The sequence below is a fragment of the Tympanuchus pallidicinctus genome, unplaced genomic scaffold, assembly GCF_026119805.1.
Source record: "Tympanuchus pallidicinctus isolate F22 unplaced genomic scaffold, pur_lepc_1.0 scaffold16, whole genome shotgun sequence".
Lineage (NCBI taxonomy): Eukaryota > Metazoa > Chordata > Aves > Galliformes > Phasianidae > Tympanuchus > Tympanuchus pallidicinctus.
The window spans coordinates 13,192,972-13,206,673 of record NW_026294679.1 but is presented as its reverse complement, the minus strand read 5'-3'; the positions used below and the strand labels follow the sequence as shown (position 1 = coordinate 13,206,673).

Sequence of the window (13,702 nt, the reverse complement as noted above, 5' to 3'; positions counted from 1 at the left end):
GGCTTCGCCACAGAAATATCCAGGACACAGCTGAGAATCCACCTCTCCTTGTGGCCTGTTTGAACTCTGCTTGCAAATGAATTTTTCCAGATCTGTTTCATTCAGTGTTAATAGGAGACATTAGTTAATGTCAAATGCAGCATGTTGGAAGCAGATGGGAGAGCTTTGTTGCTGTGGCTGGAACTTCTTCCAGTGCCCAGAGGTTGGGAGCATGGCAGGGAGGCCAGTGCCACAGCAGCAATGCCAGTGACTATAGGGGGGCATTCCAGGGCAAGGTTGTGCTGCAGTCCCATCTCCAGCTGAGACCTGGTGGTTCTCAGTGATGCCCTGCATCATTCCTTGCTCTCCAAAACCCCTCCTGGATGGCTGGGTCTTCCCACACAGGGTGAGAATAAAGAAAGAGTATGCAAAATCTCTTTAAAAGTAGCAGGTTTCCTTTCCATCCGATCTGTTCTATTTTCCCTTTGGTCTAGGAAATCCCTCACCTTGTAAGTGGAGAAGCAGACAGGGCGGCTGGTTGCTCTGCTCACCCCAGGAAGGAGTTTACAGGGTTTCTTCAGGGCAACACAAGGGGAGAGTTTGGGGAATATGCCCTGAGCTGATAAAGACAATTAAGTTATTCAAATTACTGCTGTTATAATTTTCCAACTAAATCAGACACCATGCCTCTTGTGGCCTCTTCCTTGCTCTCCCATGTGCTCCAGAGCTGCTCTGCTGCTCACGTCCCAGTAACACAGTCCTGCACAAGCACCGGTGTTGCTCGTGAGCTTTAAAAGAGCCACGAGCAGGTGCAAATTAGTCCGGGACTTCAAAGATGTGAGCATAAAAAAGCTTGTGGAGATCAGACTGTGACCCACATGGCAGTACGGTGACTGCTATTTTCCCGTGGGAGCTATCAGGGGGATGAAAGTGTCTGGATGGACCTGTGCGGGGTCACCGCGCCGTGAAACCCAACACACCTGCTGGCTGCTATCACAAAGACTCTTCTGCAGGTGGGATGGGCACAAGGCAGAGGCTGTTGAGAGAAGGCTGTGCTGTTGCCTGAGTGAGTGTGGCAGTTTGCTGCTGGTCCTGCTCACTTTGGTGCTGCCCTTGTGGCACGGTGCAGCGAGTGGCACAAGGGACCTGGTAAGACCTGGCATACGCTGTCTGCATGGGGCCAGGGAATGTGCACAGCCAGGGCCATGCGCTGGAGACATTGCTGTGTACAGGAATAGAAAGGTCAGTGCACAGCTCTCTGCAGTGGGGTGATGCTGCTGTGGGCTGTGCTGTGAGCCTTCAGACCACACCTGAGCCTTCATCCAATGGCAGACCTGCAGAAATGGGCTTCTCTTGCAACTAATGGGAAGAAAACAGGAGAAATTGGGTGCCTTGAATTGGGCATGGATGTGCTCAGGCTGCGGAATATAAATGCTTCTGCCAAGCTTAATGCAGCTGCTCTCAAGTGTTTTAATGCCTTGTTATTTCTGAGAGAACTTGGTTGAGTATCATTGAAGTGCTTTTTCTTCTTGAGCGATCGGGGCAGCCAGCCGTAAAGCAATCAGGGCTTGACTGCGTGGCATGTGCTTGAGAAGCCCTTCAGGCAGAGCTTCTCGTGTCCGTAAGTCTGTCTGCATGCATCTGAGCCCATCCATACGTGTGTGGGAGCAGGGAGTAGATGAAGTGAGGGGAGAAGCGGCACTGATATTCACCCTTCATGGGGCAATGCCTTTGAAAAGCCCATCTGGCATTTAGGAGCTATCTGCTCCTTTTAGGCATGCAGTAGACATAATACATCACCCTGGTTAATATCACTCTGAAGCAGTCCAGAATGGTGCAAAACGTTCATTTCATTGCAGAGGCCCCAAGGTAAGTGTGAGCTATCTCTTTAGACTGCTAGAGCATGCAAAACTTTTAAATGCTCATCCATACAGAAGTCCCCTCTGTTTTATCCATTTCTGGAACTGACGTCTGCCCCCTTAATGCACAAAGAAGTGCTGTGAGGTTACACCTATGTGCGCAGAAATTTGCGTATGCTTCTAGGGAGGGCCAGAGAAACACAAACCCAACGAAAAGGCCAAAGCTGAAAACCAAACTCAGATTTCCTGATAACTGTGGCATCTCTTGAACCTTCTTCCAAAGGCTGTGAGGGACAAGGTTCTCCTGCATTAGGTGCTAAAACTTCCTCCATCTAAGTTTAATAAACAGCATACGGGGGCGTGAGAAAAGGCTTCGAGGGATCACAGGGCAAAGCAATGGCAGAGGCTGCCTGCTCAGCCGTGGTAGGAAAAGACAGTGTAATACTGTGTGTGAATTGATGGCGTCCTTGGGAAAGCACCACGGCGGTGCGGCGGGCCGCGCCTGGTGGGACTGCACTCGGACGCTTGGATGCCGCCAGCAATTTTTCACCTCCTTTGCTTAGCCCACAGGCACTGAGGAACTCAATGGGAAAGTTACTGCGTGTCCTGGCCAAGGTGCCAGGGTTGGGAGCAGGGCTCCCCGCCTGCTGCACGTTCCCCTGAGCGCTCGTTAGCCGAGCTGCCTTGGCGGCCACGCTGCTCCTTACAGCTGAAGGTCCCAGCTTCTCCCCAGCCAAGCCTCTCCTGCCTCGCGCTGTGCTGCAATAATCACCCCCATCCAGGGTTGGGGGCTGCATCCATCCACCTGCACCCATCCCTGCCCTGCTGATGGGGCCCTGTGGCAGAGGGTAACAGTGTCCCCATGCGGGGAGCAACGAAGGGTGGGGAGAAGGAGCCGGTCCAATAGAGCTCACACACATGGAAGCTGTTCTTTGTGACCGTAAATCTGCAGCACGGGTGTCTGACACCCCCATCTGCCCTGCACACTGGAGTATGGGCTCTGGCGCAAGTGATGCCTGCAGATGGGGAGAGGAAGGGAGTGGAGAGAATGCACAGAAGTGGCTTGTGTGGTACATGGGCTCTGGCTGCTGGAAAGAGGGATGAAATTCTGGGCCATGTGAAGACCCAAAGCTGCATGGGAACTGCCTGGTGCAGTTCCGAGGGGCTCTGTTTCTCTTCCAGCCATGGCTATGCTGAGGGCTGCAGCATCCCCTGCTCTCCACACCCTGGCTGCATTCTATCTGTGAGCCTGCTCTGAGGCTCCTTTTATCTGCAAACCAGGAGACAGATTTAAAGTGCTTGCACTCTGCTCACTGTCACATTGGGTTAAGGGGCCTTTCCCTCTTTGTGCTCCATAAAAAAAAAAAGTATCTGAAGTGCGTATGCTTGGACTTTGAAAAGCATCAAAGCTGTGAGCTGCCTGCAGCAACGGCTCCCACCCACTGGGGCTGTGGGACATGTGCACAGAAGAGCCATGCCATGCATATGCTGTGCACCCAGCCACCCACTGCCACCAGCTGCAGGGGTGGTGGGGATAGCAAGGTGCTCTTGAGCATGGCACACAGCTACCAGCAGAATGGAGGGAAGTAGTGTGATGGTGAAAAGTAGCAGATGAAGGGAAAACAGCAAACAAATTGTATTTGGTTTCTAACCTGCCTGATCCTGTGGCTCTGCTCCCTTCCTGCCGCCTCCATTGCCTGGACCCTGTTAGGGAGAGGTGATGACAAAAGGACTCTGACTGCTGCTCCATCTGCTCTGCTTGTGGGGAGGGAGCTCGCCTGCTCAGGGCCAGTGCACAATGGCTCAGCAGACTTCTGAGGGTTGTGCTGCTGGGGAGACCCAGAGCTATGGGACAAGCAGCTGATGCCGAGCCCGAATGCACTGCTGGGTGAAGCTGTACCTCTCCCAGCTGCTGTGTGCATCCATGTTAGCACGTAATTGGGGATGGAGCAACTCTCCTGGCAGTGCCACGTGCCGTGCTTTGGGACTCACTGGACAGCCATTGAAAAACGTGACCTCGTTTCCTTTTCCTAACCACAAGAAGATATTCCGCCTGCAGGACCAGCCAGCAACCAAGCTGAAGCAAGCCCCCATAAGCACACAGCGCAGGCATCGTGGCCACAGCTGTGAAAGAGTGGGGTGAGATGATGCACTCACAGCCGTTGGGGCAGGAAGGAAGAGGAGAAGCACAGCAAAAGCAATGCAATCCCAGGCAGAGATGTCAACAGCTGCAGAGGACTGCTGGGTGCAAGAGCCACCTCTAGGCAGGGCTTGGTGCTGGTGCTGCGCCATGCAAAGTCTGTGCTGCCCAGGGGGCTGCCGCTGCCAGATCTTTGTGTGGGATTTGGGTAGGAAAGCCTTAAGCTGTCCAAGAAGCACAACAAGGTCACGGGTGATGTTAAGAACTGCATCAGCCCAGCCCTGCTGGAGGAACGACCAGCCGCATCTTGAACAGGATGCACGGATCTCCACAGGGAGTGAGCTTTGGATGCTGAAGATTCTTTAATCTAGTGGAAAAAGAAAGAGCAAGAACCACTGGTTGGAAGCTGACGCCAGACAAATTCAAGCTGAAAATAAAGATTGTTAACAGCGCGGATGTTAAACCACTGGAACAGGTTCCATGGGAAGTGGCAGTTCTCCATCCCGCCGGGCCTGCAGAACCAAGTCACTGGAAGAGGCTTTTGCCAAAAACAAGCCACAAGGCTCAGCAGACAGATAAAAACTCCTCTGTCCTGTGAGACATGAGAAACTGGGTCCCTTATCTCAGTAAGGGTTGCTCAGGCAGTCAAAATGCAGGTTGTGGTGCAGGAATGGAGCAGGCTGCTGAAACTTGTGTGTACCTTAGGGATGATGTGGGAGAGTTCCAGGGTCTGCCAGGCTGGGCACTGTGGATGCACCTTGAGTGTCCACCTACCTGCTGTTTATAGAAAGACTGCAGGTCTGGGGCTTAGGTTTCCTGGCTACAGCAACCTCTTCTCGTGTGTGCAGGTGGACAGGCTCGGGCAGGCTGTAAAGTAGCTTTGCTGCCTGTAGGAGGGAGCAAGGGAGATGCTCCTGAGCCCGTTGTAGCAGCTCTGGAGGCAGGAGATGTGGTTAGCTGGGCTGTCTGAAGGGCTGACTAATCAGCTGCCTTTCCAAAAGCTTAAGCTTCTAAAAGCTCCTGTGATGAATTAAAACATGTAAGGAGATAAAGCGGGACCCTCTGGGCTTTCCCAGTCTGGTGGAGAGCTCTCCCCTCTGGCACACAGAAGACGTGGTTGGACTGAGCTGCACAGATCAGCTCGTGTGAGACCATGGCCCTTCCTGCCTGCAAATCCACCGTCCCAGCCAGGGACCTCCTGCTCTGCACTGCTCAGGTGCCTGCAGCCCCGCCGAGGACTGTAGCAGCAGCCTTAATAGGTCTGCAAAGTAATTAAAGCAAGAAAGCTCCCTCGGTTCCCCAGGGGCTAATAGTGGACCAGATTCCTTTCTGCTATTCCTCCTCTAGTCTTATGGTTGTATAATGGCTCACCACAGGAGCTCTCAGCAGCTCCAAGGCCCTGGTCCTGCTGTGACTGGGCTGGATCGAGCTGTGCTCTGCTCTGGGCTGTGGCTTTTTGCTGCAAGGTGGTCACGAGGACACGTGGAGGAGACACAGCCAGAGAAACAGACACAGCCAGGGAAAAAGCCACCCTGTTGCTTTCAGATATGGGTATCAAGACTCAACTTCCCACTTCAGTGACCATCTGAATAGGAGACAAAGCAAGCTGTAGTTGCAGGTGCCCAGCAGCCCCGATGGGATTTTGGTTGGGGCTCACAGCCTTGCAGCAGCCAGGGAAGTGCCCACACCCAGAAGTTTTGTTTTGATCATGCTGAATGTGTGTGCAATTCATCATCCAAATACTCGATGTCACTGGCTCCTGGTAATTTATTGCAAGGAACATGATTTTGGCCCCTGCTGCAAGCAGGCTTGCGATGACGCGAAAAGCTGCAGCTGTCTTCAGTGCTTCCCTGCAGCAAGCTGAATGGCTTGAGTTCCTCCAGGCTGCAGCAAAAGGCTCCTTTTCCAGCCCCTGGGTCATTTTTCTGGCCCAGCTTTGAACTCTCTTTGGTGCTTCCACATCCTTCTTGAAAGAAAGGCTTCAGAGCTCACCCTGCCTGCCAAGAAGGGTAAAATCACTGAGCTTCTTCTCCTCCTGCAGATGCTGAAGGGACACACTGGTCCCCACACTGCTCTGAGCATCTCTGCTAAGGTGGTTGGTAGCACTGACCAGATCGATCTGCTAAACCACAGCTTTTAGGGGAGCACCAAGAGCACATGGAACACGAAGGGTGGCCACCAAGTCCCCAAGGACTCCCTTTGAGTCCTCTAGCATCTATCATGCCCATAATCTGCCAGCAAAACCAGCAGCTTGCTGATGGAAAAGTGCACAGAAAGCAACAGACTCCACAGTGCTGCTAGGAAGAGCTATCTAAAAGGGAGCTAACAGGCCATCTTCAGGCTTGCCCAAAAGCAGCTAGAGGAGGGCAGGAGGTTTTCCCCCAGCCCTCTGGCCAAAGATGACCCAGCCAGTGGGAAGCAGGTTTGGATGTCCCTGTGGCAGGCTGAGTGGCACTGCTGGCACCAACCAGATGGGTGTTCCTCTTGTCTGGTAGCTGCTGCAGCAACAAGGACAGAGCCCCGTCCTGCAAAGCGGCCCTCTGAGCATGCCCCCTCCCTTCCTACAACCCTGCTTCATTTACCGCACACCTCCTAGCTTCTGCAGCGGATGAGGGGGGGCCCTGCAGACGGTGGCTGCCAGCAGTGCACAGCCTTGCTTCCCTCCCCGGGGCCTGGGGCCCATCCTGTGTGCTAAGCGAGGCCGTGCCCTGTGGGAAAATATAGTATGTGGTGACGTAATTAAAAGGCTGCATCATTAACGCATGTGCACAGGGGCTGAGCATTTCCTATTTCTTGAATACTTGGCTTCCCTGCACTATGGTCATAGGTGCTTAGCTCCAAAGGCAGCTTTTGGAGGAGAAATACCTCTGGGGAGTGAAGCACCCCAGGCTCTCTCCAGAGCCAATGTGCCGTGTGCCATCAGCAGAGTGGGGAGCATGGGATAGATCGAGGGGTTCCAGCCTTGCACAGCAATGGGGTGGAAGGTGTCATTGTTCCATGCGGGCTGTGCGTGGCTCTGCAGCGTGGCTGTGTGTGGGTCCATGAGATGTGAGATAGCATCCGTGCTGCTTTCCACCAAGCTGCATGGCCTGAGCTCCTTTAGAGGATATCGGTGTCTCTTAGCGTGCAAAGCAATGTACTCCTTCCTTAATCTCTTTCCTGGAAACAGCTACACCATTTTGGCTTGATCTGTGCCAAAAAAATAAAAGCTCACCCCAAGGCAGACACCTGGCATGGAATATTCTCACACAGGCAGCCCAGACTCTCCTGGACTGGTGCTGCTGACTGTCCTCTCTGCCCTGCAGGACTATTGGCTGTCCCTACTGTACAAGCGGCTCATCGGACCCAAGGTGCTGGCCATCCACGTGGCCGGTCTGCAAAGGAAGCCCCGGCCGGGCAGGGTGATCCGTGACAAGCTCCGCATTTACGCCCACTGCACCAGCTCCCACAAGTGAGCCATGCACAGCGAGGGAAGCTGGGGGCTGTGGGGCAGCACCCGCCTGGGAACGGGACTGCTGCAGGACAGCCCCGGCAGCAAAGATCAAGGGGGTGGATTTCACGAGGGGCCCCCGGTCGGTCAGGTTACCTGCCCAGGAGCCCAGCCTGCTCATTGTTTTACTGATAAGGTCTTTCAAAGCGCCCCAGCAAGCAGTGGGGGGTGGGGGGGAGGCAGCCACCTCCTCTGCAGACACAAGTTGCTATTGTGGAGGAGGAGAGGCTGTTTCTTTACACAGTCCAGATGCTTTCAACATGCCTCCAGCTCGGTAGGAAACCTTGTCCAGTAACTGACAGGTGCAAAGTGCTTTATAGCCTTTGTTTGGGGCTGTCTGATTAAGCAGGGACAGAGGATCAGTGTCTGGAGCTGTCAGTTGGGTGCCCTGGGTGGGGGGGGGCAGACGCCACTCGCGTACTGAGCTCCCTCAGTTCTCAGCCTCCTCCTTGCAAGGCCCTGGGGGGGCTGCCCCCAGCTGCAGTGACCCCCTCGAGCAGTGCCACTCCTGGTAGAGGAGAGCAGGGGAAATTGGGAAGCTGTCACGATGGGGAAGTGACATCTCCCTGCGGAGGATGATGTCCAACCCGGATGGCTGCACACTCACCCCAGACCCTTTTCCAGGAGTGATGCTCTCAGATGTCAACACACCCCTCAGCCCCCGCTCTCCCCTTTGCAGCCACAACTACGTGCGGGGTTCCATCACCTTGTACATCATCAACCTGCATCGCTCCCGGAAGAAAATCAAGCTGGCGGGGACGCTGCGGGATAAGATCGTCCACCAGTACCTGCTGCAGCCCTACGGCAAAGATGGGCTGCACTCCAAGTAAGCGCGGGGCTCCCGCTGGGGACCACCCCGTCCTTGGCGCCGCGCCCTGACCCTGTTCCGCTCTCGCAGGTCGGTGCAGCTCAACGGGCAGCCTCTGGCCATGGTGGACGACGGGACCCTCCCCGAGCTAAAGCCCCGGCCGCTGCGGGCCGGCCGCACGCTGGTCATCCCCCCGCTGACCATGAGCTTCTACGTGGTGAAGAACGTGAACGCGTTGGCCTGCCGCTACCGATAGCCCGCGGCCCGCAACGGACCCACCGCTCGCTCCCCGGGACGCGCCGCTCCTCGGCAGCACGGCGCGGGCACCGCATCGCACCTCCTCCCCAAAGCCCGGACGCCCTCCAGCTCGGCACCCTCTGCCCGCACCCGTGCCCGCTCCGCCCCGCGCACTGACGGCGGGGCTGCGGGGCTCCACCGCGAGGGTCGGGGCCGGGCCCGCCCCGCGTGCGGGGAGCTCGCAGCGAGCATGGAAGCAGCTCCCTCTGCTGCCGCTGCGAGCGCTGCCCGGACGCCGTGGGACGGGGGGAGCCGCGCGGGCGGGGCCTCGGCTGTAAATGTTGGTAATTAAGTTAATGAGGCCCGCGGTGACGGGGAGCTTCTCGCCGTGCGAGGCGGAGGTGGCTCAGGCTGCGGGAGCGGAGGGTGCGGGCTGGAGCAGCCGGGACGCACCGCGACGGAACGCGAGGCATAATAAAGCTGCGCTGCCCACCGCGCCCGCCTCTTCTGTTCGCCGCGGGGCGGCACCGGAGCGGGGCGAGAGAGGAACCGGAGCGGAGCACCCCGCGGCCGGGTGCGCGCTGCAAAGCCGCGCCGGGCCACCGGAGGCGCTGCGCGCGTGGGCGCGGCGGTCACGCGCGGCGGAGCAGGAAGCGGCGCGGGGCGGGCGGAGTCGCGGGGTCCCGGGGCCGGGCAGGGCTATGCGGTGCGTGCTGATCGCCAGCACCGCGGCCGAGCTGCTCTTCTACTGGGCCGATGCCGCCTTCCTCCGCCGGCTGCGGCCGCCCGCCGACACCGCCGCGCAGGTGGGATGAGACGAGACGGGGCGGCCGCGGGCGGGCGGGCGGCTCACGGGGTTCGGAGACGCTGACTCGGGTGCGTGCCGCAGGGCCCGGCGCTGGAGGACAGCCTCAACACGCTGTTCGCGCCCCTCATCATCTCCTGCACCGCGCTGCTGGAGAAGCTGTCGGACACCTACACCTGCTTCAGGGCTGAAGGCGGGCGGCACCTCCACGTCCTGCACATGGTAGGGCTGGGCCGGGAGAGCCGGGGGGGGGCGGTCGAGGCTTGTGCCCTGACCCCGCTGCCGCTTGCAGTTCGGGGATTGCTTGTACATCGCGGTGAACGGCGACGGGACGGAGAGCGAGGACGACTTGCGCAGGACGCTCTTCGTGCTGCGGCGCCTGGTGGAGGCTCACTGCGGCCTCGTCACCCTCGATAGCCAACTCATCCGCAAGGAGTGAGCAGGGGAGCACCAACCGGCAAGGGCTGGGGGAGCTGCCGAGATGGGAGGATGGGAGCATATCCTGTAGTTGGTGCCCCCTGGCAGTGAGACTTCCATCTCCTTTCCCTTTGCTGGGGTGCCGTGGTGATTTGGAATGCCCATCCATCTGGGGCATCTCACGCCTGGCTCACGCTCTGTGGCCATTGCAGACTGCGGCCAGCGGATTCAGAGCGGCGGGAGCGCAGCTGGAGCCTGTTGAGGGGGCTGCTGGAGACATACATCCGCCTGCGGGAGGAGGACCAGAGCTTTGCCGTGGAGGTAATGTTTCTTGGGACCTGCTGAGCACATCCCAGGGCTTCCTCCAGGCTGGCAGTGGGTGATGCTGCATCCTGGAGAAGGGCTCTTGGTGGAGATCTTTGGGCAGCCCCCAGGTTGTGATGCAAGAAGCCCAGCCCTGCCCTGGCGCTGTGCGGTTGCATCTGCCTGGCTCAGCAGCCTCATCCCAACCCACACCGCAGGCAGTGGAGCGGCTGATCCATCCTCAGCTGTGTGAGCAGTGCATCGAGTTCCTGGAGAGGCAGGTGGTGCAGCACATCAATGCCAGCCCTGAGCGTGGCGGGGATGAGGTGGGACATGCCTTCCTCCTGGTGCACACCAAGCTGCTGGCCTTCTACTCCAGGTGCGCCTGATCCTGGCTCCAGCACTCTCCCAGGACAGCTGCTGGCCCTCCTGCTTGACCTCTTTGCTCTACATCCCACAGCCGCAATGCCAGCTCCATCCGCCCTGCTGACCTGCTCACCCTCATCCTCCTGGTGCAGGACTTGTATCCCAGCCAGAGTGCCGAGGAGGAGCTTGGCCCACAGGTGTGGAGGAAGTGAGCTGGGTTGTCCTTGGAGGGTGTAATATCTTGTGGGTCAGGCTTTGATTTTCCATCTTTCCTCTTGGAAGCCCGCAGCAGGGAAGGTGTTACCACAAGGACCCAAGAGAAGTGAGAGTATCCCTGTGAGCAACCCCAGCTCCCACGGGGCTGCAGAGAAGGAGTCAGATGATCAGGTGAGAGTGGGTGGCAGCCCCAGGGGCTGTAAAGCTGGGAGCTGCAGCTTGGGATGCTGGTGGTGCTGCCCTGCAGTCACAGCACAGCTGAGCCAGCCCTTCCTGCTGGCAGGACACTGATGATCTCTCTGCACCTGAAGTCTACTACACACCTGAGCCCTCGCCAGGCAGACAGAGCACAGGTGAGTGCCAGGTTGGTCAGTGCCTTGGGCTCCCCTGCCCCAAGGAGGTTTGGAGCTGCATGGGGGACTGGCAGGGAGAGTGGAGCTGCTGCCTTCTTGCAGGCAGTGAGAGCTGGTCGGAGAGCCTTGAGCTGGTGGGTGATGGAGATGCAGATGCTGCAGATGTCCAGGTAAGCATGGGCGACATGATTCCACCTGTATCCATGCCTTCCCAGCCTGTCCTGGTGCTCTTTGTTATCTTTGGTCCTCACTGTATCTCCCTTGCTGTGCTATGGCTACGAGTGTCCCAGCCTGTGGAGGCATGTGGCACATCCCCTGTGTTGTGAGTGACAGTGTGTCAGCTCTGGGTTACTGCTTGCAGCATCCCCATCAATGTCAGTGGCACAGGGTTGAGGCTCTCTCAAAGCAGTCTGGTGTCTCCCTCTGCTGCCTCAGGGTTTCTGGGCTGCTTTCTTCCCTGCACTACTCTGCAAGCATTTGCTGGCCTCTGCAAAAGGTGTTTGCTGGCTGCAGGCAGCCTCCCTTCTGTCTGCTGCTCTTGCGGGGTACTTGCAGCTTTCGGGATGTTGGTTCCATCACCATGTCCCTCAGATGATGCAGGGGCTGAACATTTCTCCTCTCTGCCCAGATGGCAGAGGACTTGCTCCAGACATTGGGCCCTCTGCTCCCAGAAGCTTCGAACCCCAGAAGGATCTTCCTGGAGGCCAACCTGCGGGACGGCAGCTGCCTGTTATTGCCACACACCATGCACTGCCTCCCACTGTGGCCTGGCATCTCCCTCGTTCTGCTGACCAAGGTGAGCTGTAAGGTGAGGGGAGCAGGGTTGGGCTAGCTCCTGCCTGAACTGCATCTCCACTTCATGGCAGGGCCCCACGAGCCACGTGGCCGTCACCTTGCACCAACTGCTGGATGGGTTCCTGGTACTGGAGAAGAAGCTGGAAGAGGGGCAGGAGGTGGGAGCCCCCCGTGCCCACCCCTTCCTGGCTGAGCTGCGGCAGCGCATGGATAAGTTTGTGAAGAAGCTGAGTGGACAGGACATGCAGGTGAGTGTGGGAATGTGTGGACCTCATCTTGCTGTCTTTGTAGTTGAACTGAGCCCAATCTCTAGTTGCAGAATGCCTGGGTGGAATTCAAGAACAAGATATTCTCCCGGAACGAGGCTGGGAGCAACCTGGAGTAAGTATGAAGGCAGCTGGGGAATATGGGATCCTTGCTCTGCCTGAATGCAGACCCCAAAGCTGGACCCCTCCCACTTAGGCTGCTGCATGTGCTGGGCACTGTGAAGCGACAGCTCTGCTCTGTATATCGCCAGCTCTTCCTCACCCCCACCAGCCACAGCCTGTCCCAGGGCCTGCGGGACCGAGCCCAGAAACTGATGAGGTGAGGCTGAAGGGTGCAGAGACTGCCTGCAGTGGGGGGGTCCTCATAGCTGCTCACTGCACCTCTGCTCGCAGGGAGAAGCTGCTGGACTGGCGAGACTTCCTGCTGGTGAAGAGCAGGCGCAATATCACCATGGTGTCATATCCGTCCCTGTGGCCAGGATGGGGTGAGAGGGAGAGAGGGAGGTTTCCATGGGGTACCAAAGTGGTTGGACACCCTTAACCAGCCCCACATACCTGGAGGACTTTCCTGGCCTGGTGCACTTCATCTATGTCGACCGCACGGCTGGACAGATGATGGCACCGTCGCTCAGTGTGACAGAGAAGTCCAGCTCAGAGCTGGGCAAGGGGCCCCTCGCCGAATTTGTCAGGAGCAAGGTAGTGGTCCTGCAGTGCCTGGGCCTGACACCGGGCTGCTATGGTTCCGGGTGCTGAGGGCTGTGCTCAGACCATGGGAGGGGCAGTGAATGGAGGTTTGTGTCCAGGAGTAGAGTGCCTTCCTTCCCCTAGGTGTGGTCCCTGATTGCACTGGCCCGGCGGTACCTGCAGAAGGGCTACACGACCCTCATGCTGCAGGATGGTGACTACTGCTGCTCCTATTTCCTCTGGTTTGAGAATGAGCTGGTAAGTGGGCTGAGCCCCTCTGCCCACACCACGGGGCTCCTTGTCCCTCTCTTCCCTGGTACAACCCTGCCCTCTGCTGTCATCCATCCCCAGGGCTATAAGCTGGAGGTGATGGAGGTGCCGGTTCTCTCTGATGACTCTGTGCCCATCGGGATGCTGGCAGGGGACTACTACAGGTGAGCAGTCCTCAGGCCTGTCATTGGGCAGTGATAACAGGGCACGTGCTGAAATGAGCATCCCATGTGCATTGGTGTGCTTGGGGAAACCAAGGGCAGCAGAGTGGCACCAGTGCTACAGTGCCATCTGGGCAGCACAGCCTGTGTCCTCAGCCTGGTGCTGTGATCGTGGGCCAGCAGGAATGGATGTCCTTGCCAGAAGCCTCCTAGGGGAATTTGGTTCCAAAGGGGCACAGCCAGTTCCATACCCTGCAGAGTATCCCTGCCTTTCCTTCCTAGGAAGCTGCTGCGTTACTACAGCAAGAACCAGCAGACAGAAGTGGTGAAGTGCTACGAGCTGCTCACTCTGCATCTGGGCATAATCCCATCCGAGCTGGTGGTCCAGCAGGCCTGCAACTTGGCCCAGCGCCTCTGGGAACCCTCCCGAATCCCCCTGCTCTGAGCTGGGACTGGGATTAAAGCGGGTGTGGGTGTTCCTCGTGCTGCTTCTTCAGGGGGTGCGCGTGAGCTGGGCTGTGCCTGGAGGCAGCCACGTGCAGCCTCGCCGTCA

At 57.8% G+C, this 13,702-nt stretch overlaps 2 protein-coding genes across 6 annotated transcripts in view; both read left to right on the top strand.

The window, feature by feature from the left end:
- HPSE2 (heparanase 2 (inactive)) overlaps positions 1-9,052 on the top strand; it is a 77,986-nt gene extending 68,934 nt beyond the window's left edge. Inside the window, exons 9-11 of one of the 3 annotated variants that reach the window (XM_052677247.1) lie at positions 7,284-7,429; positions 8,148-8,294; positions 8,367-9,052. In XM_052677247.1, coding sequence (XP_052533207.1) covers positions 7,284-7,429; positions 8,148-8,294; positions 8,367-8,532 — 459 coding nt within the window. In that variant the 3' untranslated portion in view covers positions 8,533-9,052. Of the gene's footprint in view, positions 1-473; positions 7,215-7,283; positions 7,430-8,147; positions 8,295-8,366 lie in introns of those variants that run through there. The other 2 variants (XM_052677246.1, XM_052677248.1) reach the window with 2 other exon arrangements.
- Positions 9,053-9,166: 114 nt separating this feature from the next.
- HPS1 (HPS1 biogenesis of lysosomal organelles complex 3 subunit 1) lies at positions 9,167-13,628 on the top strand. Of its 3 annotated transcripts, none has more exons than XM_052677406.1 (18): positions 9,167-9,219; positions 9,403-9,540; positions 9,611-9,753; positions 9,948-10,056; positions 10,257-10,417; positions 10,499-10,601; positions 10,687-10,791; positions 10,904-10,973; positions 11,076-11,143; positions 11,602-11,769; positions 11,840-12,016; positions 12,082-12,149; positions 12,231-12,353; positions 12,428-12,496; positions 12,589-12,730; positions 12,863-12,976; positions 13,070-13,152; positions 13,432-13,628. In XM_052677406.1, exons 2-18 carry the CDS (start codon positions 9,538-9,540, stop codon positions 13,592-13,594), a joined length of 1,869 nt encoding a protein of 622 aa, XP_052533366.1. In that variant the 5' UTR covers positions 9,167-9,219; positions 9,403-9,537; the 3' UTR covers positions 13,595-13,628. The 3 variants fall into 3 exon arrangements, with proteins under 3 accessions (XP_052533366.1, XP_052533365.1, XP_052533364.1); XM_052677405.1 differs by having other exon boundaries at positions 9,178-9,319; positions 12,088-12,149; XM_052677404.1 differs by having other exon boundaries at positions 9,178-9,319.
- Positions 13,629-13,702: the final 74 nt, after the last annotated feature.

What these genes read in the sequence shown, in the direction of transcription:
- HPS1 (XM_052677404.1), top strand. Translation starts at nt 9,215, where the DNA reads ATGCGGTGCGTGCTGATCGCCAGCACCGCGGCCGAGCTGCTCTTCTAC. An exon ending in ACCTCCACGTCCTGCACATG is followed by an intron (nt 9,541 to 9,610) that starts GTAGGGCTGGGC and finishes TGCCGCTTGCAG; the next exon opens with TTCGGGGATTGCTTGTACAT. An exon ending in AGCCAACTCATCCGCAAGGA is followed by an intron (nt 9,754 to 9,947) that starts GTGAGCAGGGGA and finishes TGGCCATTGCAG; the next exon opens with ACTGCGGCCAGCGGATTCAG.